We start from the raw sequence: 26,209 nt of genomic DNA, 5'->3' as shown, positions 1-26,209 counted from the left end.
CCCTGGCCGTGGTCTAGAGTCTCTGGAAAGGCTGCCCACTCCAGGTGTGGCCACAGGGGGCCATTAGTGTAAGCTTTTCTCTGAGTTTAGGCCTGTGCCCTGTTTGGTACTCTGGTGCTGAGATGTGGGACAGCATCCTCAGGCATGATGGGGCTTTCTGCAGAATGATAGTGGTGACTGTATGAGTGACACCTTGCCAAACTGATGTCTGGCTGGGCTTGATTGCAGGGTGTTTGCGTCTGCCCCAACTCACCGAGAGGCTCCTGTCCCCTTTGCCAGCTGGCTGTCTTCCCAAGTGAGGGTGTGTGTTGCCAGCCTGTGTCAGGAGCTCTGCTTCTACTGCATTTGTCTAGCCTGCTAGGGCACAGCTCCTGCAGGTATCTTGGGTTTGTGAGAAGCGGTCCAGGGCAGATTCAGTGGCCCTGCAGCTGAGCCCAGCGTGTCCTAGAGAGTGTGTCTGCACTGTCCTCTATACTTAGAGACTTGAGGCTCAGGAACTATGCTATGATGTGATGGGCTTTTGCCTATATAGAGTCTATGCATTTTAGACTGGGAAGTGGAGCTTCCCAGCCTGTGTGTGACCAGCAAGCCTCCCCGCTGCAGGCTTCCCACCCATGAGAGGCGGGATGGGGGATGGAGGCTACACCAGGCCATGTCTTTATCTATTTTGACCGCACCGAGGCTTTGGCCCTGCCTATTCATTCACTGGGCTCTGGGTCAGAAGAGCTGGTCCTGCTTACTCAAGTCCTTCACTGTCACCATCATCACCCATTTCACCTGCTGTACCCAGTCCTACTTGGGTACTGGAGTCATTTTGTGAACAAATGGAAACCTCTGTCCTCCCCTGGGGAGAGGGCTCAGGAGATCCCAAGCGGTGGTAATTGTAAGTGTCTGTACCCTTTCCTTCCCTCACTCCTGCTGCTGCCGAGGGGGTGCTCGGGGCTAGATTCCTGAGACACCTGTACTCTTCACATGGGTGCCAAGCCTTCTCTGACCCTAGGCTAGGGACAGTTTGTGCATAGCCAGGACCCTTGTGTTCCCTTTAATGGGAGCCTCTGAGATTGTAGATGGACAAGGCTGATTGGTTTCAATGTCTGGGGCTGGCTCAAAGCCTAGGTTGATCCTCAGAACTCTTTGGGAGCAAGCCACTCCAACAGAGCCAGGGGGCAGTCCACTCTGCCCCCCACCCCATGCACCCACTCCTGCCTGCAGTGGGAGGGAGGGCTGGCTCAGAGGCCGGAAGGATGACCAGCCTCCTAGAACATGTTGTGGACAGGACAGGACACTGTGAGGGCCTGGCTTCAGGGTCTGGGTCAAGGGACACGGAGCCCTTTCTTCCTTCCCTGTGGTGATGGACTGATGAACAGACTTGTGTGAGCTCAGCTGCCCAGGACACTGAGGAAACAGTTCCGGCTCAGCCTGCCCTCTGGGCTCCCAGACACCCCACGTGAGAAAGGGAAACTGAGACTCAGAAAAGGCTGGTGTTCAACCCTGAGTGTACAACTCCAACCCAGAGCACACTGGATAAAGGAACAGTTGTCGGGAGGGCAGGTGCCATGCTGAGCTGGGTGGGGCACATGGACAGGCTGCTAGCCATGCCTCTCCTGTTAGCCTGGGGCAGCCCCAAACTGACATCTGTCTCTGCACACCAGAATGGCCCCCAAATGGCTCGAGAAGCCCCCAGCTCCTGACCTCTGCTCCTCCTGCCGCCTGCCTGGCTCTGGGCGGCAGCTGACAAGTTGGGGGAAATGCTGAGTGTTAGTTCAGTAAGCAGAGCTCTAAAAATAGCTGCTGCTCTGAAAAGCCCATTGTTTGGAGACCCATATTTTTCTACATATATAAAGGTGGCTTCTGGCGGTCTGGGTGCGGGCAGTCAGAGAATGCCACAGGCCGTGGGCTGGAGTGGGGCTGCAGCCTCTCTCTCTCCAGCTGAGACCAGTAACAAGTGGGCAAGGCTATGAAGCTGAGGCCAGGCCAGCATCCCCATGAAGGTGGTGGCTGGGTTATACTAGAGTAGCCCCAAGGTATCTCAAGCGCTCAGGACACCTGTGGCTGCAGAGACCGTGAGTCTTGGACTCTCTATACAGCAGGCATGAGCCAGAGTGATCCTGAACTGCCCAGTGCAGTGTTCATGCTGTGTCTTGTTGGGGTATGGAGGGGTGGGCAGCTGGCTGGCCTCAGAGAGCCCAGCCCTGCCCAGAGCCCTGCTTCTGGCAGCTCCTTCTAGAATTCTGCTCCTGCCTCTGTCCCCTGGGCCAACATCAGAACCACTGCCCTGCCTGAAGTCCAGCACCCTGGCCTCAAACCCAGTCTTTTGTTTTCTTTCTTAACTACAGTCTTCCAAAGATACCTCCAACTCCCATCCCTCCTTCTCATCCCACCAGGGCCTGCAGCTGCCATGCAAATAGTATATAAAAAGGCCCTGGGGTGGGAGCTGGACTGTAGACGATCAGCCAGGAGACTAATGGGATTAAACTGAGCTTGGTGGCTCTTTGGGTACAGTGGAGGGGGACAGTGAGCCTTCTGGGCCATAGTGATGACCGATTTCCCTAGGTTGGGAGCTGAGGCGAGATGTGGTTGGAGCTATGCTTTGATTGGATCATTGATGTTTTAGGGGCAGGTAACGAGATTCTGAAGGGCCTATAGGAGAAGTTGTGTGATAAGGCCAAGGAGTAAGGGCAGTGTCCACTGGTTGGTGGCAGGGAGACCAGCCAAGTGGTCAGAGCTGGCCAACAGATAGGCGGGAGAAAAGGTGTGTGAAAGAGTAGCCAAAAAAAACAAAACAAAAAACAAAACAACAACAACAACAAAAAACTTCCCTCCTGCAGGTGGAAGGGGCAAAATGTGCCCCCCTTCCACCTCTGAGGGCTCCTGCCACCCTGGGCCACAGGTTGTCGAGTCCTCCGATTGTGTTCTCGTTAATGCAAACTTGAGAACAGGATAAAAGGGGAAACCTACCTGATACCCCCACACCACTTCCATCCAGCCCTGCAGGGGAAGTGTCTGCACTGTTAGAAGTATATGTCATCACCTTTCATTTGCAGAGCTATGCTTCTGGTTACCCAGCTGGAGCCCTGGTAATGTTGGTCGAGTGGCTGTCAGGGCCCATGTGCCCCCTGAAGACTTGGGCCCTAAATCTTCTTTTCACTCTTGTGTTCCCAATGGCCCCCCAGCACCACAGCCCCCACATTCCAGGCCTGGCTGCCTCTACGGCTTTGAGCACAGTGCTCACAGTCTAGTCTCACCGGGCTCTCTGTTCCCTTGGTTCTCTGCCCAGATCCCCCTGGATGTGTCAACATCCTCCCCTTCTGCTCTCCAACCTCCCTGCATGATCTCTCTCCCAATCACACTCATCCCAGCTCTGCTGGGTCCGTCTTAGAGGGCTCCGCCCTTGTTCCTGCGAAGGACTCCCTGCAAGTCCATGAGACTCCTCCATCACCAGCCGTGGACAGTCCTCTGGAACCACTTACCAGTGGGGTACAGGACCCGCCAAGGAGTGGCCTCCCCCACCACTTTCTTTTCCCTTAACCTATCCCTTTATGTCTTTGCACTCTGCTCCTGGGGCCACATCCTGGGCACATTCCAGAGCAGAAGGACTAAGGACTTGCAATGACTAAAGTCCTGACTCAGCTCAAGCCTCTGTAAGCCGCAGAATGAAGAGCAGTGTGTCCCTATGGTTTGCCTGAGCTGGCTCTGGGCTACCCAGGCAGAGAGCTGGACAAGAGCCACTCAGGAGACTAATTAATATTCCCAATCCTGTGAGCACCCCCTACTTCCCCTCCAGCAAACCTCTCCAAGTCATTGCCAACCTTCTGCTCCTGCCACTTGTCCCATAGATCCTGTCCCCTTGGCCCTAGGACTGCCCCACAGAGACCTAAGGTGATAGCCTCCCCTCTTGAGCTATGCCAGCCCTACCCATGCCTAGAGGACACAGTCTCCTCGCTTACTCTCCAGGTCCTGTACTGGTCTATGTTAACAACCCCACCCAACTAATTTGAGGATATGATGGAGCACATGGGACCCCAACCCAGTAAGAGACTAGGACAGTCCCTGTCCTCTTTGGGCGATCAGCCTCAATTAATGCCCCCCAAGCAGCTAACAGCTATACAGAAGCCCTCATGGGAACTTGTGAGGCCTGAGAATGGTTGGCCTAACCTACTTCAGCCTCCCATTCTGGAAATCAAAAACCCTGTCTAGGGAGGCCACAAGATGCACACACATGTTAAGAGGCTCTTTGGCTCTGGCAGGTGCAGGCTGCCTAGAATCTAGCCCAAGACACTTAAATGTGTATGTTTAACCACAGCCGGGCCTCTCAGATAGCTTGGGTCCTCTAGCCCAATCCCAGCCTACCCTGAAGAGGGTGGTTCCCCACAAGATGCAGTCTCCTCCTTGTTCCCCAAACCTTACAGTGTACTGAGTCTTCCCCCAGCATTGTCTTTGGGTTACGATTCTAAGTCTTCTCTAGATAATCGACAGTGTCGGGGTAGGGGTGGGTAGGACCTGTGTGGTTGCATCTCAGGTAAGACTGTATATGACCCTCACTCTCAAGGAAGAAATACCAAGTGCAAATGGGTCAGTGCTAGGTCCAAGCCAGCCTGCCTGAGTTCTGAGTTCACTGGCTTGCTCTGTAGGATGGGAGACGGGGCTGAGTTACATGCGAAGCTTAGACTGTTCTTAGGTGTGTTAGACCTTAGCTTGCTTCCACTACCCCCATTGCCGGCACTGGTGGTAAACAACAGGTCCCTTCTTCTGCCGTGCCCCCACTGCCGCCTTGAGCCTCCTCTGACCAACGTTTTTCTTGAGAAAAGTCATTCATGACTTCACAGGCTGTAATTAGAGACATCCAAGGCAGAAAGGCGAGGCCTCTACCCCCACCCTGACTCACATATAGCTAGAACTATAGCCAAGGCCAGAGCCAGGATGTGGCATCTTCATTGGCCCCTGGGGCCTGTCAGAGTCTCTTGTCTTCCCTCCCCTGAAGCTTTTTAGTCCAGAGATGCAGACTTTCTCTCTGACCCATAGGCATGGCCTCAGAGGTCCCAGTCATGAGGCCATCCTGGGTAGCTGGGGCCCTCCCACCTCCAGTCAGAGTAGCCAGCCTTCAGAAAGTGTTTCCTTCATGAGTGGAGCCTTCCCTGTGCAGGCTGGCACTATGCCAACTCTGCTGTGCCAGCAGCCTCCTGCAGCAGTCACTCTGTTCTCAATGTACTGGAATGGAAAGTGAGACACCAGTGTCCGTGCTCACATATACAACTGGTAAGCAGTGTGCAAGCAGAAAAGCAGTGAGCAGAGAGATTCCCTGTGCCCGGTGCATTAGGGCAGCAGGGACTCTGGGGATCCTTGAGTGATCTCTGACTCTCTTGGTCTGGAATTAAAAACAGACCATCTCGGTGAGGCAGGAACATTTGAGACTGGAGAGGGTAGGAAGTTGGCCTTCTGCGTCAGCCTGAAGTCCCCAGGTAGGAAGGGAGCCCTGGGGCAGAGCATGGACTTGTCCATGGGTGGCACCAGGCCTGCCCAACCACCAGGACCTCTTCTTGAACATAGGGAGCTCATCCCCTATCTGCTGAAGGACCACACTTGTACACGCCCCAGTTGCTGTACAGGTGGGAAGTGGCAGGGGCCTCTGAAAAGAGTGGGGATTGCAATCAGATGAGAGCAAGGCCCTCAGAGACCCTGGGATGTAACTAAAGGCCTCACATTGAGACTAGCCCTGTAAAACAGTATTCCCACTCCTGGGAATGACCCATGCAGCTCATATACCTCCAGAGGGAGAGTACTCACCACTTCCTTTCTCACGTTGGGACTACATGGGACTTAGTGCTCTCCCCCCGCCCCCGGGGGTGGGGAGGATCTATTCCAGCCTTAACTTATCATCCTTTAGGACTGAGGCAAGGGATCATATACCCTGAGATGAGCTGCTTCTGGCCTAGCTTGCTCAGCTGACCCAGCTTGCAGTAATTTGGGTCTGACCCACAGGGTCTGTCTCTTATGCCAGCTAGGATCAGATGTAGGGAATCTATGTGGAACCCTGCTGAAGCTCCACCCAAGATCAGCAGGAGGGAGTCAGTGATAGATTAGCAATGTCTGCAGGGGCTGGTGAGGGGAAAATGAAAGGTCTGCCACCTCTAGCCTAGCTCCAGGACGCAGAGGCTTCTGCTGTGATCTGACAGCTGCACTAGGGCTATTTTTGCTCCTGGCTTTCTGTCGAGCACGGCGCCGGGCCTCCTTAGCTGTGTGACGGCATCAGGTCACATCAATCTTACAGTCAGCTGAAACATCTCCAGGTCTCTTCACAGGAACAGCTGTCAGGTCAGATCTTCCGCATCTTGACATTACTTCCCTTGTGTGGGCATACAAGTAATTGCAGTCAGTCCCTTTTAGGTGGGCATCTAGATTTATTTCTAATCTTGCATGCTTAGAGACCACAGGGGTGAGAAAATCCTTGCATCTACCCCTTTGTGCGTTGGTCTTCTTGGCTTAGCATGTGCCGAGAAGAAGGATTGTGGAACCAGGAAGATCTGAGACACGTGACAGGCAGCAACCACCTAACTGCCATAGAACATTCTAGAAACTGAACAGTTAGGAACTGTCAGGGATGTGGAATTCGTGTCTCGTCCCATTCCTTGATCTGCCTGTACTCTAGGAGTCAGGAAGAGTCATGGTAGATTGAGGGGTATCGTTGAAGACATACGTTGGGGTGTTCAATCCTGTCTCACGGACCTGGATTTAGGGAGAAATTTCCCCAGAGACCTGAACCTGGGATGGAGGGAGGGTAAGAAATAGAACCAGGGCTCAGGAGGCTGGAGGAAGTGCCAGGTCAGGATGTAGAGCCTGGTGTGGCTGTTGCCAACCCAGAGTCCTGGATGGAGACTTAGCATAAAGAACCCTCCTCCACTTAGAGCATGGCGATGTCCTAGGAAGTATATTCTGAGTGGAAATACTATAAGTCGAGGTGTTGGCTCCCCCACAGACTCACCGCACCGTAAAAATCTCAGTGCAGACTGCTGTACCTCAGGACACTGTGAGCCTCTGCGGCTGTTTTACAATAGGGAACAGGTCTTGCAGCCCCCCTCCCCAAAGAACGCGTGGTGGAGTGGAATCAACCTCGTGATGAAGCTCTGGGAGGACGCCACAGAGAAAAGTCACCCTGGGTCCCTCCCTGGATGTGCAGGTTCCATCAAAGTAGACTGGTCCAGCCCTGCCCTAGCAGTGGGCCTAAGAGTGCCTTTGCACAGTGACTTGGCAGCCGGGCCTTTCTGCTTAGAAAGGTCACCTTTGCCCCCTCAAATCAGAAACGCTCCAATAAAGAAAAGCCTCTCTTGGTGTCTGATGCTGTCACGACAGGTCCTTGAGGCACATGGGGAAGGTCCTGGCTTTGTCCTCACGTGTGCAGCAGAGCCCCGTGAAGTTGTTCATTCTTTTTCTTATGGTGGTGGTGGGGGGGCGTAGAGCAGGCTTTTTCTTAATTACATTACATTTGTTTTCATGCGTGCGTGCCTGCTTGCTTGCATACCACAGCATGTGTTGGAGATCCAGACAACTTAAAGGAGACTAGGCTCTTCTTCCACCATATTGGTCCTGGGGATCAAACTCAGGGTGTCTGCTTTGGCAGCGAGCGCCTTTACCTGCTGAACCGTCTCTCTGGTCCTGAGTGTGTTTTTCTGGACTGTGGAAAGCCCATCCCACCACACAGCTCCATTCATATAGACTTAGCAGGTGACCTCAGCCGAACGAGGCTGGGTTGGCTCTGGAGGAGGCACTGATGAGCTGTCTTTTGATGACCTCATAGGAGAAGCTCTGGAGAGACCTGGCCTTCTCTCCCAAACCTATTGGCCCCAAAACTGCCCAGAGCAGTAACACAGCTCCAGAAAGCTCCTGTCTGTCCCTGACCTCTTTCATCCTAGTCCCGACCCAAAGTTCTCTTCTGGGCAGACGTACCCACTTTGATGTCTCATCCATGGAGACAAAGCCAGCTGGGATAAATCTCTGTCCTTAGCACCTTTGCCTTAAGCTGAGGCCTACTGGGTAGACTGGATCTCCCAGGCTTGCAGGCAGCCTAGGCCCTACTCTCTACCCATGGCCAGGAACAAATGAATGCCCTGCCCTTGAAGCTGTTCTCGGGCCAGACAAGAAACGCCTGAATCCCTCTGGCCACTGCCCGTCCACCCTGGGCTTGAGGGACAGGGACAGCACCCCGGGCCAGGCCACGCCCACTCTCCTCTGCCTGAGCCCCCTGTGGGTCTGTGCAGCCTGTCGACCACCAAGGAGCTTCGGGCTCTGCTCCAGGGATGGTGGTGACTGCTGTCTTCTCCACCTTCTGATTCAGGGCTCAGCTGGTTGAAATCCCCTACAAAAGACACAGGCTGGATTTCCCCCAGTTCAGTACACACAGATCCAGCCCCTGACCAGAACGTGCATTCATTTGAGGGACATACGTCTCAGTGTGTGCCGACCCACCTGAGTGAAGTGGGGCCCAGCTTTGGTGTCCGAGAGCCCGGGTGGGCTTTCCCAGTGGAGGCTGCTGTTCTGTACCCTGGGTGGCCCTATTCCTTCTTTCTCATGACAGCTGGTTGACGTTCTGAGCATTTAACGGAAAGTGCTGTCCAAGTTTCAGCAGACAGTGAGAGAATTTTCAGATCTAACATTTCCTCCCCACCCCACCCCCACCCGGCCCAAAGGACACTGGTGGAGGTACAGGGGCAACATGGGGTCAGGTGGCTCTGTGATACCCAAAGAGCCTTGAAGGGTGGTGGTTCCTGGACTAAGTTACTAATACTACTGAAAGGCAAACTATAGACGGAGCCAGGCAAAGCATGTCTCCCAGCTCCTCATCCAGGTCCTCAGAGAAGTACTGCCATGCCTTAGCCACTGGGGCAGGGTGGAAGGTTCTGTGGCCTGTCCCTGGAGGCCAGAGGCAGTTGCTGTCTCGGAACCCTGTTTCTGAGCCATAGGCCAGAAAGCAGGCACTGAGATTTGCGTCTGTCCGTGGTGCAGAGTGGTCCAAGTCCAAGAGCAGGCAGCCTTGGCCCCGCCTGCTTCAGGCTCCCTTCCACAGGCCCCACCCTGGGGACCCCCTGGAGTCTGTGTTCTATCCCTGGAGAACAAACAAACAACAGGACTCTAGCAGAACTGGGCAGGGGCAGCCTGTCTGCCAGGCTGCTTAGCGCAGGACATTCCTCATTGGTCTGAAGAGGGGACGTTTTGGAAAGGACTGCAGCCTGGGTGGGGCCCTTGCTCTTTTCTCTCTGTGCCCATTCTACAGACCCTCCGCCCTGCCCCAGGGATCACAGGCCCTTTTAAAGTTCCTGCCAGTGCCCGAGTGTCTGGTGGCACAGGGACAGGGAGCCTGGCAAAGGATGAGGGCTTGTGTTAGAGACTCTTCAAGTCAGTGTCTCCTTCTCCCATCCCTCACTGAAAAGCGACTGTAGAGGAAACGAGTGTCTGTGCAGAATAGAATGTTCCAGGCCCAGGGCTGGGATGAGTCAACAGCCAGTCCCGCTGTCCCCTTTAATTGGCCTTGCTCCTGCTTGGCATGAAGGAACTCTGTGGAGCAAAAGGCAGTGAGGTGGAAGGGAACCATTTCCTGCCTATGGTACCGGGGACAGGGTTTACATGGGCCTCACTGTCCTCACCTGTACAGGGAGTTATGGTTCCTCCTTGCAGGGAATGTTAAAATTTTAAAGCATTTGTGAAACATTGTGTTTGCTTCTAAGCCTGCCATGACAAATACCAGAGGTGGACCTCACCCACAGGCCTTCATTATCTGCAAGCTCTGGAGGCTGCCAGTCTGCAATGGAGGTGTGGCCTGGCTGTCTTCTCCTGAGCCTCTCTCTCTCTCTCTGGTGTGCCGCCTTCTCCTTGTGTGTTCACAGTCTTCCTCCATACAGTTGTATCCTGCATTCCCCTTCTTAGAAGGATACCAGTTCAGTTATACTAGAATCCACCCTGATGGCTTTCATTTTGATGATCCTGTTTCCAGGGAGCTAGAGAGATAGCTCAGTTGTTAAAAGCACTTGCTCTTACAGAGGACCTGGGTTCAGTTCCCAGCACCCCACATGGTGGCTCACAACTGTCTATGACTTTAGTCCCAGGAGATGGACATTCTTCTGACCTCTGTAAGCACAGATACATATACATGCAGACATACACTTACACATATAAGAGAAAGAAAAATTATTTTTAATAGTCTGTTACCAAATACAGTCATGGGGACATGGGGGTATAAAACCAGTCCTACATTTAATTCAGGTGGCAGGAGAGGTAGTGATCTTAGTTTTTCAAAACACAGTGAGTACCTAGCACAGGCCAGGCTCTGTTCTAAGCACTGGGGCCATCAGCACCATAGTGGGTCAAAACCTCTGTCTTGGGAGGACTGATGCTTGGTTGGGAAGCCATCAGAACAGTGTGCCGGATGTTAGAACATGGATGTCGTTCAGAAGCTCCAGGAAGATGCAGAGCAGAGGGCGGCTCTGCAGGGTCCCTGCTCCCTGGGGGCACCCCTCCTTGTCCTACTCTCCAAGTTCTGCTCTTCTGTTTAACGTGTGTCTCTCCTCTCTCTCCTCTGCAGTGTTGAGGGCGAGGCCCCCAGCAGCGAGACTGGCACATCGCTGGACAGCCCCTCGGCCTACCACCAGGGTCCCCTGGTACCTGGTTCCAGCCTGAGCCCAGACCACTACGAGCACACATCAGTGGGTGCCTATGGGCTGTACGCAGGGCCAGGACCACAACAGCGCACTCGGAGGCCCCGGTTGCAGCACTCGACCTCCGTCCTGCGCAAGCAGGCTGAGGAGGAGGCCATCAAGCGCTCTCGGTCACTGTCTGAGAGCTATGAGCTCTCTTCAGATCTGCAAGACAAGCAGGTAGGTGGCAGGGGCCCCTGCCCACAATGCATGGCCTCCCAAGTGACACAAGGCCTCAGCTGCCAGATGCTCTTTGTGATGGGTTCCAGATGCCAGCTGGGGTGCACATCTGAGGATGACAGGAGCCCTGCCTGCACTTCTCGCAGAGCCTTTCCCAGCCCAGCTCTGCTGAAATGTGGGAAGGGTTTTACATTGATGGCCAGGGGCACTGACATCCTTTCTGGGGACTTAGAGACTCCTCTTCAAATGTTGCCTTTGTAGGTTTCCATATCCCTCACTGCTAGGACCTGGGGCCTATGTTGGGTGTCTGAGTGTCACGGCCCAGCACCACCAGGCCACAGGTTGCTAAGGTGGCCATGGAGGTCCTTAGGGTCCAAGAAAGGCCTGAGGGAGGGAGGCTACTTATTATATCCCCCTATGGCTTGTGGCTCCACAGTCTCTAGAGGAAGTCTCTATTGAATGCTGCAGCTCTTCCTTGGGCCTCAAACCCAGGGTTCGGTGGCCTGGTGCACTTTTGGGGTCACTGTGAGCTGAGGAGATCCTCACAGTGCGGGTGCCTAGCGGAGAACTGGTGTGGGAGTGAATGCCTGCTGTGTGTGTCTCTGAGCAATGCCAGGTTTCAGGAGATCTCTGAGCTGTGTGGATGTGTAGGGACAAGCAGAGCATCTGGCTGGCATTCCATAGCTCTGAGCTTTGGGCAGGCTCCCATGTCTCCCTGGCAGTCCCTCAGCCATGGACTGACACCAGGACCCCTTCCCAGAGCCCACAGATGTGATCTCCCTCCCGTCCATATGTGCTGGCCACTTTGTTCTGTTTGTTCTCCACGGGCCTCAGTCCTGAGGGCATGGTGGGGTGCACCAGGGTGGATCTTCTCCCTCGGCAGACAGCCCTCAGTCTTGACCTCTCATACCTGGGGTGATGCTCTGTGACATAGGATAGCCCTGCCCCTCTACACACATGCTTTATCCTTCCTGTTAGCTGAGACCCACACGAGGCCTAGTAGCTGCTATTCCCCCACAGCTGTGGGCCTTGATTCCTTTGCCAGGCCAGCAGCAGGCGGAACAGCCTCTACCGAGTTTCTCAGCTGTGCAGAGATCCACAGTGATCCCTGAAGAGTTCGTTGTAAAAGTCATCTGCACAGGACCATGAAATAGAATTGGGCAAGGTTGAGACGGCATGTAGGGATGATTACATGCCACAAATATGCAGCTGTTCACCTTCATTCCACCCATAGCTGAATTTCCTTCCCCTGGTGCCAGATAATGGAACAGGGACTGCCTGCAAGATGAGACTGCTGCACCTGAGTGACATTCCTGGACAGTGGATGGACAAGCAAGTCAGCAGTTAAGACACTGTCACTGCAGGAAATGACACAGACCCTGGGGGTCATAGTTCTGGAAGGAGAAGAAGTAGAGGGACTCTGAGAGTTGGTTGCATCAGATGACGGTGGCTGGCCTGAAAACTGGCCGTCTGGAGAAGAGCTAACAGTATATGCCAAGGCTTTGGGACAAGAATGACCTTGGTGTATGAGAGAGAGAAAAGGTGGCAGGGAAGAGTTGGCACAGAGGCAAGAGGAGTTACCATTAGCAGCCATGAAGTATGCCATGCCGCCTGAGCTTCCTGGCAAGCAAGGCAAAAGTAGGAGGAGGGTAGGTTTCATGAGAATTGTGAGGGGAAGGTGGGAGTCTCATCCTAGTGAAAAGAGTCCAGTGGGAAACCAGATGCATTCTCCTTAATCCAACCCTCCACGCCTTCTCCTGCCTCATCCCTGAGAGCCAGCGGCCTGCATGGGGATCAGGGAATGACCTCAAGTCGCTGAGTGGTGGCAGGTGTGCTTTGTGGAAGAAAATTCCTCTGGATCCTCCTCACGTGCGCTGCTTTGAGATAATCCTCAGCAATAAGCGCATAAGGGTGTGAGGCCTGGCCCCGGGGCAGGCCTCCCTGCCACTGGCTGTAAAGCCTGGCTACTAGCTTCCCTTACGTCATCTGAGAGCAGAGGTAGCGGAGTCCCTGGTCTCAGTACAGTAAGATCTGTGTGAGGGTGTGGTCCAGTCCCTGGCATCCCATGGGTAGCAAATGTGAGTTGCTTTTCCCTCCCCTGGTTCCCAGAAGAGCTATAGATGGGGCCTCATGTCACTTTCCAGACCGTAATGCAGGATAGCCATGGTTGAGTTCAGGAGTGAGAGACCATGGAGCTGGGCCAACCAGTGCCCACTTAGGGAGGGGCGGAGAGGGGCTTTCTTGGTGACTCATCACAGAGCCCATTTCTGCCCTCCTAATGAGCCATCATTCAACACAATGCACACAGACTTAGGGGGGACTTGGAAAGCAGGATGGACCCTTGTCCCCAAGGTCCAGGGCATCAAGGAAGGCCCTGGGATAAGCTTTGGTGACTCTGGTATCTCTGAAGCCCTTGGCAGGGATTCCAGGCCAAGGCCTTCTTAGGCAGGGGATTGAAGGAAGGAAGGGGGCTTCCCAGGTTAAGCTTTTGTCCCTTCCTGACCCTGAGCTTTTTGACCACTCAGCCAGTAGTAGTTTGTTTGTTGATGTGGCAGTACAGCCATCTCTGGATGGCAGGGAAAGAACCCCCCAGAGCCTCCTGGCTCTCCCTGGAGCCGCTTCCCGGTATCCCTGAGATACACCATCCCTGAGATGGTGTGCAGAAGGGCCTCTCCCAGGCTCGGGCCACAGCCCTGGCTTTGCTCAGTGTCTCTGGTGTTCTCTATCAGACTGTGCGTCTTTTTAACCCCACACATTCTCTGCCCCCGGGGCCGGAACCTGTGTGTCTCCCTTTTGCATTGCCGTGCCTGATGAGATAGATGCTGGCTCTAACAGTGCAGACATGTGGAGTCAGGATTTCTCCTGGTCCTGGGAACCTGAACCCTCTCCTCATCCCTGCAAAATACAGCCCTGCCCCAGTAGCCAGAGACACATCACTGATTCCTGCAGACCAGGCTATAGCTGAGTGTGTTTCCTACTCACCCAGGATCCAGACTCAGGATTAGCCCTCAGGCTGGGCAGACTGCATGGCCTGAGATTTCACGAGGCCATGGGTCACTCTTGAGAGCTGTTGAGCTGAGGTGCCTGAGAGCTTGCCCAGCACCCCTCCCAACTCCAGCACCCCTCCCAACTCACAACCATGCCCATCAGAGCTCATGGAGCCATACAGCTAAGAGGGAGAGCCAGCCTTGCCAAGTCTTCCCTAGGCCTCAGCTCAGCCTTCTGTATAGCAAGGACAGAGACCTCACAGCTGCAACTGCTACCTAGGAATGGGGCTGAGGTCTTCATCCAGCTGTCCCTGGCCTGTGCAAGCACCTGCCTTCCATCACTGTGAGCTCACCAGAGCACTAGAAAGTGGGTCCTACTGCTGCCCTGCATCACAGTTAAGGAAATGGGGAACTTCAGGGTTCCAAGGCTCAGCCAGAGGTGATGAGAGGCAGAGCCAAGGTCAAGCCAGGCCCTCTGACTAGGTACTGACCTGCTCATGCCTCAGGTTCCCCAGCTCTGGGGTCACATCTGTAGATAATATCTTCAGAAAACCTCCAGGGCCCATAGCTTCTGTGGCCAGAGGTATTGGGATTCTCAGCACATGTGTGCACCACCTTTACCCTATCTTGGCACTTATTTGTCCCCTTTGACACTGAAATCATCCAGCAATCTCAAGCAACCTGGGGATGTGGTGAGACTATCCCAGGTTACATCCCTATGGAGCATAGAAAAGGGTAGATATCTATTTCTGTACCTTCATACAGGGCCCACATTCTCCTCTCCTTACCCCACCAGGTGGAAATGCTAGAACGCAAGTATGGGGGACGCCTTGTGACCCGCCATGCAGCTCGCACCATCCAGACGGCGTTCCGCCAGTACCAAATGAACAAGAACTTTGAGCGCCTGCGCAGCTCCATGTCGGAGAACCGCATGTCACGCCGCATTGTGCTGTCCAACATGAGGATGCAGTTCTCCTTCGAGGGCCCCGAGAAGGTGCACAGCTCCTACTTTGAGGGCAAGCAAGTCTCTGTGACCAATGATGGCTCCCAGCTGGGGGCCCTGGTGCCGTCAGAATGTGGAGACCTTAGCGACCCAGCCCTCAAGTCTCCAGCGCCCTCCAGTGACTTTGCAGACGCCATCACGGAACTGGAGGATGCGTTCTCCCGGCAGGTGAAGTCCCTGGCCGAGTCCATCGACGATGCCCTCAACTGCCGCAGCCTACACAGTGAGGAGGTGCCAGCCCCAGACACAGCGCGGGCCCGGGACACCGAGCCCAAGCAGAGCCTGCATGGCATGGACCACCGCAAGCTGGATGAGATGACAGCCTCGTACAGTGACGTCACCCTCTACATTGATGAGGAAGAGCTCTCACCCCCTCTACCGCTCTCACAGGCTGGGGATCGGCCTTCCAGCACAGAGTCGGACCTGCGGCTAAGGGCTGGGGGTACAGCCCAGGACTACTGGGCCTTGGCCCACAAGGAGGACAAGGCCGACACAGACACGAGCTGCCGAAGCACACCGTCGCTGGAGCGGCCAGAGCCGCGGCTGCGAGTGGAGCACCTTCCCCTGCTCACCATTGAGCCACCCAGTGACAGCTCCGTGGAGCTCAGTGACCGCTCAGATCGAAGCTCACTCAAGAGGCAGAGCGCCTATGAGCGCAGCCTCGGTGGACAGCAAGGCAGCCCCAAGCACGGCCCCCACGGTGGCCCCCCCAAAGGCCTCCCCCGGGAGGAGCCTGAGTTGCGGCCTCGGCCCCCCAGGCCCCTCGAGAGCCACCTGGCCATCAATGGTTCCGCCAACCGGCAGAGCAAGTCTGAGTCTGACTACTCAGATGGGGACAACGATAGCATCAACAGCACCTCCAACTCCAACGACACCATAAACTGCAGCTCCGAGTCCTCGTCCCGGGACAGCCTGCGGGAACAGACACTCAGCAAGCAGACCTACCACAAGGAGACCCGCAACAGCTGGGACTCGCCAGCCTTCAGCAATGATGTCATCCGTAAGAGACATTACCGAATTGGCCTGAATCTCTTCAACAAGTGAGTCCCCTTTCATGCATGGAAGACAGACCCACATGGCCTTGGTAGTCACAACCCTGGGCCCAGGCAGAGCAGGCAAGAGGCAGATTCACCTTCCTCCCCGCTGTGAGCCTCTGAGCACATCCCCACCGAGGCAGAGGTTTCAGGCAGTCTTTGTAAGGTCAAGGCAGGATGCTGCGCCACGTCTGTGGTCAGAGCAGCTTTGACTCCTGGGAGACCCAGCTCCTCCAAGGGCCATTTGTGGAGATGGCAGGTGTTCCTGGACTAGATAGCAGAGTGGGGACTTTTCTGTGGTAAATCCCTAGCCATCATGCATCATGCCCACCCATGTGTCCCCCATAGCTGGCTCAGCCTCAGATGCCAGGTCCAGGGCCGATATGAAAGCACAAAGGTCTTGGAATGAGCCAGTGGCAGGTTTGTATCTGTAGGCTGCAGCCGACAGAACAGTAGACTGGGCCATTTGAGTGGCTGCTCTGGAGGGGCTCAGGGAAGGTGCAGCTGGGCGGTCCTGAGAGCCAAGCCGTGGTAAGAGGTGGATATTTAAAGTAAACTATTCTTAGCAGGGTCAAAAATAGCATGGGAAGTGGGGAGGGCCGAGCACACCCTCAGAGGGGACCTTGGCAGCTCTTGTTTAACCTGAGATTTCACATTTCCTTCCCTGGGGATTCTGGGATTTGGGGTCATCAGACGCCAGCCTGGTGTGGTCTCCCTGGGGGCTGTGGACCTGGAAAGCATGTGACTCAGCCTGCCTGCTGGTTACAAGCATACACCCTGGGAGTTTCCCAGAAGGGCCACAGGAGGGTAGTGGGGCACAGTGGGGGCCAGCCACATCTGAGCCACACCTCGCTGCTCCCTGCTGCTCCTCTGAGACTAGGATGGCATGATTTTGAGCACCCCTAGCAGTGCAGATGGACTGGGACAACAGAGGGACCTGGTGGAGGAGGGAATGGTATATAGCCCTCAGCAGCTGAGTCTTAGATCCCTCACATCTGCCACGAGAGTAGCTCCTGTAACCCATTCCCTACCTGTAGCCTGCTGCATGTAAGAGCCAACCCTGCCACTGTTCGAGTAAGCCACAGCCAGAGTGCACAGGTCACTGATGAGTATCTCCTGCTTAGTCCATGTGTCCTCCATTGGCCTTGCTACTCCTACACACTGCCCTGCTCCAGGACTGCCTCTCGGCCTGGGCTGCTGGAGTAACAGGGGTTACAGCAGAGTGGATGGGTGGAGGCCTCCAGTAGGGTACAGAAGGCAAAGGGAAACAATCTCCTTGACCAACCAGCTTTGGCCTTCGTAGATTCTTTCTCCATCGATCATCACTTAACACTCCAATGTATCCTGCCTCACAGCAAAAGCCTTACAGTTCAGGATGTGTCATCGTTGACTGTGGGAGCCTCTCCATTGTGTGTGTGCATGTGTGTACACGCGCATGTGTGAGAGAGAGATCCTGCTTGTTTAGGTGTATGCATGTGAGGTGCGTGCATGTGGGGACTGGGGCTGATGTCAGGTGTTGTCTTTTATTGTCCACCTTTTTGAGATGGAGTCTAATCCTGGAAGTCAGTGATTCAGCTAGGCAGGCTGGCCGGCCAGTGAGCCCCAGAGTGCTCTGGCTCCACCTCCCCAGCACTGGGATGCCCAGCACTGGGCATCAGACTCCAGTCCCTATCATTGCACAGCAAGCTCTTGATGACTGAACCCCAGCCCATCGAGGTCTTTTTCTCTGTGGACCTACTATGTGTTTTCCACATCTGTAAAACAGGGCTGGTGCTGATGACACCTCCTTCCAGACTCTAAGAATGCAAGGTTGGTGTGTGCAGAGTACAAGGACAAACATAGGTGGTGTTGTTACTTGACCTGGTTCTCATCACTTGTGGCCTGGGCTAGATGACTTCAACCTAGGACCTCCCAGTCAGTGGTTGGCTGTTGAAGGTCTCGCTTGCCGGTGATAACGGACCTTCTTTCCCGCGTGTCACATGGGGTGCGCCCCAGCATGGTCCTCTGAAGGTTATTTGGCCTGTTGCTTCAGCCTCTTCATGTCTCTGGAAACATGACACTGTGTGTGGACTGTCCCAGCGCCTTCTCAGGGTGACAGCTGAGTGGAATTGTAGGCTCCTGAGTAGAGACTTTCTTTGGCATCAGAGCTGCCAAGTTCGTGTTTGAAAAGGGGCTGTACCTGTTTCCCACCCCTGGATCCGACCGTGCTTGCTCCCCACCCACACCATTCTGTACTGCCCTGCTTCCTCCGGGCAGAGTGCGGATTATGTCACCGTTTAACTTGTATTTTCTGCTAGCACTTCGCTGTTTCGTCTCTGTAACACACCTCTCAGGTTATCTGCCCATTTCTTCACTGTCACTTTTTTTAGTTCTAGGTTTTGAATTTAGGACCACTGGCGAGTACTTCCCTTTTGAGACAGGATCTCACAAAACAGCCCAGGCTGGCCTGGAACTCACACTGTGCAGCCCTAGCAGGCCTTGAACTTGGGCCCCTCCTGCCTCAGCCTCCCCTGATGTTCAGTGTTTGTCACTTGAGGATCTATCATCATGAGGCCTTCTTAAGAATGACTCTTTCAGAATTACAAGTATGTGCCCTGCTGGCTCCTTGTCTTTCTCGTCTTTATTAGAGTCTTCCTTTGTAGATATAATTTGAACACAATGAAAGGGACCCCGTGAAGCATCTAATTAGCTTTAGCTGCATTGCTCTTATCTGATGGATGGGGTTTAATTTCATTTAGTGCAGCCACCAGTGCCTTTGTGTTTGAAATTGCTTTTTCTTTCTGTGTTTTGTTTTCTGTTCTTCTAATTATTTTTCCCTGCTGGGGACTGAACCCAGGGCCTTGCAAAGGCTAGATAAGTGCTCACCACTGAGCCAAAAGCCAACCCTTATCATCAGGCCTAACCATTACACTTTCATATATCTGCTGTGCATGTGTGTGTTCATGAGTGTGCAGGTGCCAGTACACATGTGTGTGCCCATGCATATATATGTGTGTAAATGCCATCTCCCAACCCCTCATGTGTCATGGTATTAAGACAAGGACCAGCCGGGCAGTGGTGGCGCACGCCTTTAATCCCAGCACTCGGGAGGCAGAGGCAGGCAGATCTTTGTGAGTTCGAGGCCAGCCTGGGCTACCAAGTGAGTTCCAGGAAAGGTGCAAAGCTACACAGAGAAACCCTGTCTTGAAAAAAAAAAACAAAAAAAAAAACAAAAAAAAAGACAAGGACCTCTCCATTGTCACATTCTTCACAGATAGTTGTTTCCCGGGATTTTAGAATCAACTCATTGAGATCCTTCAGTGGACACTGGAGCCACCTCCAGATCGGAGGTGAATTTGGAGAGATGGCCCCTTTACACTGCCAGAGACAGGGCTGGAGGGCCCAACCGAGGGGCGTGCATTAATTAAAACTAATGAAAATTAACTTGGCTCTCCAGAGGCCACGTGTGGTTACCGGAGACCAGGGTAGGTGCATAGCTATAAAACAGGCCAGGCCTGCCGAGCCCAGAAGGGCAACCTGCAGCAGCTCTGGTTCTGAGAGATCTAGCTGGTAGCCACTTGGCAGGAGCCAATAAGGTTCCATGTGGTAAGGCACCAAGGCCCTGGCTGGTTCCCAGCTCAACCCCTAATAAACACCCAGCCTCAGTTTCCTCCTTCACTCTGATCATGATGACAGGTCAGGGGACATTGGAAATTCTGAGAGAAGCTATGTTGCTGTAACTTTGCCAGTTAAACAAGCTGGACCTCTTTGCCAGTCTTAAAGCCTTTTGGTCCGTTTCTAAAGCTCTTCCATAGATGTGGGGAAGAGCTCTAGGGCTCAGAACTGGCTGGGCCTCTCCAGGGATAGATCTGAGAGCCTGAGCTCCTGTGGCCTGGGCTTCAGTGTAACTGCTTTGCCCTAGGGCCCTGGAGTTTTGAGACAGGCCTTCCCTGGTCCTCAGCAGTCCCAGTACCATGTCAGGTCCAGGCCCCCAGCCTTCAGACCCCACCGTTGTTCCCCCCGACTTCACTCCCAGGCTCTGCCCTCTGCGTGTCTCCCTTACTGCTGCTCAGGACTCCCCTGAGGGTCTCCGGTCTCCTGTTCTCAATACTGCCCCACCTTTGCCTGCACCCCCGAGTCCCCTCCAGGACACATAGGTCTTACAACTCTCTAGCCAGTGATAGCTTTCTGTCCAGACCATCCCTCTTAGGAATCCGCAGAGGGTTTCATGGTGAGCCACAGTGAGAGAGCCAGAAAAAGGAAACGGAACAGGAGAGCTGAAAAAGTGAGGCAAGTGGTGAGGGCCTCTCTCAGGAGGCTGTGCCACCTCCAGATGTCCTCAGGCCCCAGGATACTCAGCCCCCTGTCCAGGCCCCAGCTGCACATCTGGTAGGCAGCTCTTGGAGAGGGCAGGAATCCAGAAACCCCAGGCAGAAGGGGACCAGCTATACCACTGATCTACCCCAAGACCTGGAGTGTGTTCCTGGGTCTCTGAGCCTCATTTGGGTATGGGTCCCTGCTCCCAGGACTTGGACAGGATTTGAGACAAAGGGGCGAAGGCCTGGCTTGCAGCTGCCATCCCAGGAGGTACTATGGGTGGCTGCTGTCGCCATCCTCAGCTCAGCCTTGGCAATCAGACCTCCTACCACTGAAGAGGCCTTGGAGGCTCTTCTTGGCCCTGTGCAGCCGGCTGTGGGAGGGGCAGATAGGCATTCATACTCTGTAAGGTCATTTCACAGTCTCATTCTTGTCCTCGCTCAGAGCCGTCCGTAGCTGCTGTTGCCACTGAGAGCTTGTAGTGGAATGACAGCGAGAGACTGGAGAGACCGGTGGAGGGAAGCGTCTGCAGCAAATGTGGACTTCAGTCATACTTGCGTCTGAATCAACGTGATGTCTAGGAAAACTGGCTTAGCCAGACTTAGAGGAGGCAGGCATGCCAGCCAGACCTGGAAGTAGACAGCAGGGTGGAACTGTGAGTGGGCTCACTGCGAACCTCCTGCCTGTTTCAGAAAGACCTCTAGGTCCAGACGATGAGGTGGGTGAGGCAGAGAGGCAGAAGCCAACACTCTCTGATGCTGGGTCCTCGCTGTATGTACTCTAGGAAGCTGACTCTCCATTGCAGCGTCTCGGTCCTGGCTCAGGGAGGCTTGGGGGCTTTCTGAGGCAACAGAGTATTTTAAAGACCTAGCACTATCTTACTGGGCACCCTGGAGCCGAGTACTTGACTCTTCTGGCCCCTCATTTTGATGTCTTTAAAGGGAGTGGTTCCCTCACCAGGAACCCTCCTGATTCCCTACACAGCACCCCAAAAGGCCCCAGTCTCTCCAACCACTAAGTTGAAGACACATTTTGTCCAGGCTGCTATGGTGTCCCTCTGGTTGGTCCCGATCAGACCTGGCCCGTTTCCTCCTTGTGGTCTGCACAGTTCCCAGGGGCTTGATGGAAGCTTCCAGCTTGAACTTCCTGCTTCATTCTTTCCAGGTGACCCAGTCATCCCTAGGCCCCTGAGAGGTAAAGTAACTTGCCCCAGGGTCCCCAGACAGTAAATGGAACTGAGATTTAAGCCCAGGCTTCCTGTTATCTGTCTGCACAGCCAGAGCCCTACCTGCCTCACACACCAATGAGAAAACATAGTTTTGGAGGGTGGGGACTTGGTTGGCCAATGGCAGGTAGCCAAAGAGGACTTTGGCGCGCCCCTCTACTTACAGTGAAGAGATCAAAGCAGGGCCTTGGCTTCCTTCCTGTAGGGAAGCCTGAATAGAGGCCACCTTGTCTGCACAGAGCAGGGATTACCTCACTCACAGTGGGGGAAGGACGGCAAGGGTGCCCATAGCAGGGGCTACATAGCATGCCTGTCCAGCAGGATGGCTGTCCACCTGCATGGAAGCCAGTGTGAGGTAGTCACTCCTGCAAAGACTCTTAGAGGCTGCCGCTGGGCCCTGGAGCTCCCCCTTACCACAGCCTGTCCCCACCGTCCAGCCGCCCCTCACAGTGGCCTGCAGCGCCTAGTCCTTGCTCCTCAGCCCCAGGTACCATGGCTTCTTCGTGACACCCTGGTAGGGTCAGTCCCTCCTATCCTGGGCTTGGGTCACAAGCAGTAGTTGTCAAGGATTATGAGTCTGCCCTTCTACCTGTACTCCTGGTAACCACACACACGCTTATACAGACACACAGATACACGCACACGCGCGCACGCTCACACACACACATCAGCAGAGACCAGGTCCCAAGTTGGCCCCACCCTGCTCTTCCTCTGTGCAGTGGCTAGGTGCTAGAGCGCCCCTAGCTTGCCTAGTGTGGTGCCCTGGCTCCGATCTCCTCAAACCAGCCAGGGGAAGCTTCTAGAACACAGAAACTGACTCTTAAGCATCCTGTTCCAAGCATGCAGGCCTTAGGCCCACTGTCTGTCTGTCTGTCTACCCAACCTTTTCCCTCCCCCAGTCCCCAATGCCAGCCAACCTGGGACAGCCTGTAACCCTCAGCCAGCAACCCCTCCATGGGCCTCTACCTGGAGGATATCCCTAGGCCTTGTTTAGAAAGACCCTTTCTGCTGCACTTAAGGGCCTGTCCCTCCCTTAGGCTCCCAGCCCCCCTGGCCATGCCACCAGCCCAATGTCCACAGCAGGCTCTATGCCTGGCACCTTGACCTCTGAAGAGTTTATGCCCTGGAAGATGCCACAGCCTAGCACCCTATAGAACATCCCCGCTTCCCTGGGTAGAGGAACATGTCTAGGAGCCCTGATATCATGGGCATGTGTAAAATTATGGGTGCAGCCAAAGAAGTAAGAATGTGCCCAAAATGGGAGTGGGGGGGGGGGGACAGAGTACCCATTGGGGTGAGGAATGGACCAGGTCATCCTGGGCTACTTCATTACCAGGACCTGACGGGCTAGCTTCAGGGACTCAGCGCATCTGCAGCACACTGTTGTCAAGGGACCAGAAGATACTGGTCCTTGTTCTGTCTCTTACAGAAGACAGACTAGGCCTCTGCCCACCGGGATAAGGGAATGTGCCTGGTCTCCCCACTTAATGATCACAGGCCTGGGTGTGCCTGGACTGACTCTAGAGCACACTCACTGCTCAACAGCTCTCAGTGACTGTGGACAGAGGGAAGGGGAGCCACTCAGATCCAATGGCCCAACCTGGCCCTAGGAGTTCCACACAGCTCCAGGTGGCCTGGTGGATCCTCCAGAGCAGGACACGTATCTTGAGAGTCACCTGTACAGCTATTTCAAACTCATGTCATCCTTCTGTGACAACAGGACCCTCCCTGCCAAGTGAGCCAAGGGCTCAGATTTACACAAAGACAGGCAGGAAGTCAGAGGCCGAGGGCAGGAAGAAGTCTGTCTGCATCAGAGGACACCCCTCTGGTCCTTTCCCTGGACCCTGAATTGTCCCCCACATAGCCAGCCAGGTGTCAAAGGTAATATGTTCTGTCCTGGAGCCAGGACAGGCTATAGGCTCTGTCTGTACCTGCTGTGTCTGAACTGTATGTGCCCTGAGGACCTAGCTAGTGAGACTACACCCTGGCAGGGGATGAGGGGGGGGGAACGACACACTTAACCCAGTAGTGCTGCCCCAGACACCTTCCCGTGGTCCTGGCTTCCCCAGCAAGGCCAGTGTGGTGTGTCTGGTGGAAGTCTGGCCTCTGACTCTGCTTCTGCAGCACGGTTTACTCAGCATGAAGCTTCCTGGTGTTGAGTAGGTACTTCTTCCCAGGGCCTGGATGATCCTGGTGAAGTGTCAGTAGGTAGAGACCATTTCCTGTCTTCCGCTTATCCTACGTCCTCCCAAGGGAAAAAGAAGAGACACAGAAGGGAGAATAAGGAAACTATTTGCTGTGGGAGTGACAGTTTGGATGGGACAGTAGGAGCGGCTGATGCCCTCTGGAGCAACAGGTTGGCAAGAGGTTTGTAGTGTCTCACATCTGCAGTGGGCTTGGTTTCTGCATGCCTGTGTTCCCAGAAGGCTTTGGGTGCCAGATGAGAAACTTAAAACAATTTGGGGTTCTCAGGACTTCGGGGTGCCAACAGGAGTGGTCCTTTTGCAGTACAAGTCAGTGGGTCGCTGGCAGGAGAAGCAGGAGCACCTGGAGCAGGTCCAGCAAGTCTGGAAGCAGGGCATCCCAGATCTCTGGTGGCTGAGGCAGGAATGAGTCGCCCCTGCTTACGAGGCTGCCTCTAGGCAACTCCCTTTCCTGTCTGTGGCAGTCTTCTGTCTCTTCCCCCTCCATTGAGCTCTCACTAAATCTTCTGTTTGTTCAGCCCTGGAAGGTCCAGATAGATGGGGTGTCAGCTAGGCCCTGATTGGATGAATGTGTGCATACAAAATAAGGTTAGAAAGGGAACCAATGAGGACAGAGCCATGGTTGTCTTTGCAGGCTGCTTACTGCTTTTCTAGCCTAGCAAAACCCTGGAGGCTCTGGCTGTCAAGCTGGGGCCCTGGTGCAGCTGAGATTTGTGGCTCCATTGCCCTCAGGGGCCCTCCTACCCCTAACTCTGACTTAGCTGTCTTTACACCTAGGCAGGCCAAGGCCATGTATCTGAGTGTGTGTGTGTGTGTGTGTGTGTGTGTGTGTGTGTGTGTGTGTGTACGAGTGTATGCGTGTGCGCGCACATGTATAGGGTAACACTTGCTGAGCTGGAGGAGCAGGACTCTGAATCGGTGCAGATGGGTCTTCCACAGGAACTGGACACAGTAACCATGGCCAAATGTTAGAATCCCTACTTGTTACCTTTCTGCGGTTTCCATGTGGAAGAACAGGCAGCGGATCTGTTGCTGTGTGATGGAGTTTATGCTTGCAGAAGTGTCTATAGGTGGGAATTATGTCTCCCCAGTGCCAGCATGGGTTCTAGGCAATTGAGTGAAGGGCTTGGAACCAGACAAAGCAGGATGTCATTTTGAACTCTGAAGTCAGCACCCATGCTGCACAGGAGGGACCGGACAAGGGCCAGGGGCTGGAGCAGATAAACAGAATTGACAGGATGTGGGACACCCGTTGTAAGACCCACCCTTGCCCTACTCCAGAGGTCGAGCAGTCACTACTGAGCATTCTTCCTGTCCATCCCACCCAGGAAGCCTGAGAAGGGCATCCAGTATCTCATTGAGCGCGGCTTCGTGCCCGACACGCCAGTGGGGGTGGCCCACTTCCTGCTGCAGCGCAAGGGCCTCAGCCGCCAGATGATCGGTGAGTTCCTGGGAAACCGGCAGAAGCAGTTCAACCGTGATGTGCTCGAGTAAGTCTGGGGGGTCAGGGCCCCATTCCACATGCACGACATGCTGTTAGCCGTGGAGTCCCTCCCACGCACATCACCTGCATTTACTCATGTGCAGCATCAGCACCAGGCTTGCTGTTTGCTGGGACATAGAGTTGCCTCTTGCTTTCCTGGGATGGGTTCTAAACTCCTCTACAGAGGCCAAAACACCGAGATGCTCAGCATACTTCCTAAAAATGCCCACTTGTCAAACATCCTCGTGCAGACTTCAGTATCTCACAGCCTCTGATCATCCCCATAGGACACCGATGCTCTGTAGATAGTTGTATTCCGTACATTTTAGGGGGCAATGACAGAAGCAAGTCTGTGTGTTCACCATGGACAACATTTGTTTTCTTTTTTTTTCCCAACTATTTTGGGCCTATATAGTAGGTAAACCTGAGGTTAGGGAACCTAGACGTGTAGAGAGCTAGCTGCCTGAACTGACCACCCCGCCTCTGCCACCCAGTCTTACTTCCCCAATCCAACACCCCAAGCCATTTCCCACGTCCCTACCCTGCCAGGTACACGTGGCCAGCTGTGTCTGATGTCGACTCCACTACCTCCACAGTCCCTCCATCCTCCCCCCCAGAACCTCTTGCCATCACACATGACCTTCAGGTGACCTACATTTGTCTGGCCTCCTTGACCGGACAATTGTCCATCCAACTGTGCCTAACCCATAATCCCACTTTCCTGGTGGGCAGCACTCAACCACACCCCAGCATCCCTGAAAGCTAGAGTATATGACACTGGGCTATGGGAAACCCTGCAGAGAGGGGGGGGCTCCTGGGCCCATCCTCCAGCTGCTTTCTGTTATGAATAGTACTGCCCAGGGTTTATTGTCTCCCCTAGCAGAAGGGCACACAGTTTCTCTACTGTGTCCCTTCTGTGATGTATACCAGGTGGGTGGAGGTAAGAGCAGTGCTCAGTGCAGATGGCCTGCTAGCTATCTCTGCTAGGATTGTCCCCAGTCCTGTGACGGGAGATTTTACAACTGGCAGAGATACTGAAATACTGAGCCCAGGGAGAAGTCAGGATTGGGGAGGGTGCACATAGTCATCCCGGCCATGTGCTCAGCCATGTGCTT

General features: G+C 54.3%; 1 protein-coding gene across 11 annotated transcripts in view; it reads left to right on the top strand.

The window, feature by feature from the left end:
* The window catches only part of Iqsec1 (IQ motif and Sec7 domain ArfGEF 1), a 341,513-nt gene that overhangs the window by 294,611 nt on the left and 20,693 nt on the right, over window positions 1-26,209 (top strand). For all 11 annotated transcript variants that reach the window (XM_037203913.1, XM_028854687.2, XM_028854700.2 and 8 more), the window contains 3 exons: window positions 10,571-10,862; window positions 14,646-15,892; window positions 24,940-25,101. In XM_037203913.1, the coding sequence (XP_037059808.1) occupies window positions 10,571-10,862; window positions 14,646-15,892; window positions 24,940-25,101 (1,701 nt within the window). The remainder of the gene's footprint in view (window positions 1-10,570; window positions 10,863-14,645; window positions 15,893-24,939; window positions 25,102-26,209) is intronic.

The sequence above is a fragment of the Peromyscus leucopus genome, chromosome 3 (assembly GCF_004664715.2).
Source record: "Peromyscus leucopus breed LL Stock chromosome 3, UCI_PerLeu_2.1, whole genome shotgun sequence".
NCBI classification, from domain to species: Eukaryota; Metazoa; Chordata; class Mammalia; order Rodentia; family Cricetidae; genus Peromyscus; species Peromyscus leucopus.
This window is presented reverse-complemented; position numbering and strand designations above follow the sequence as displayed.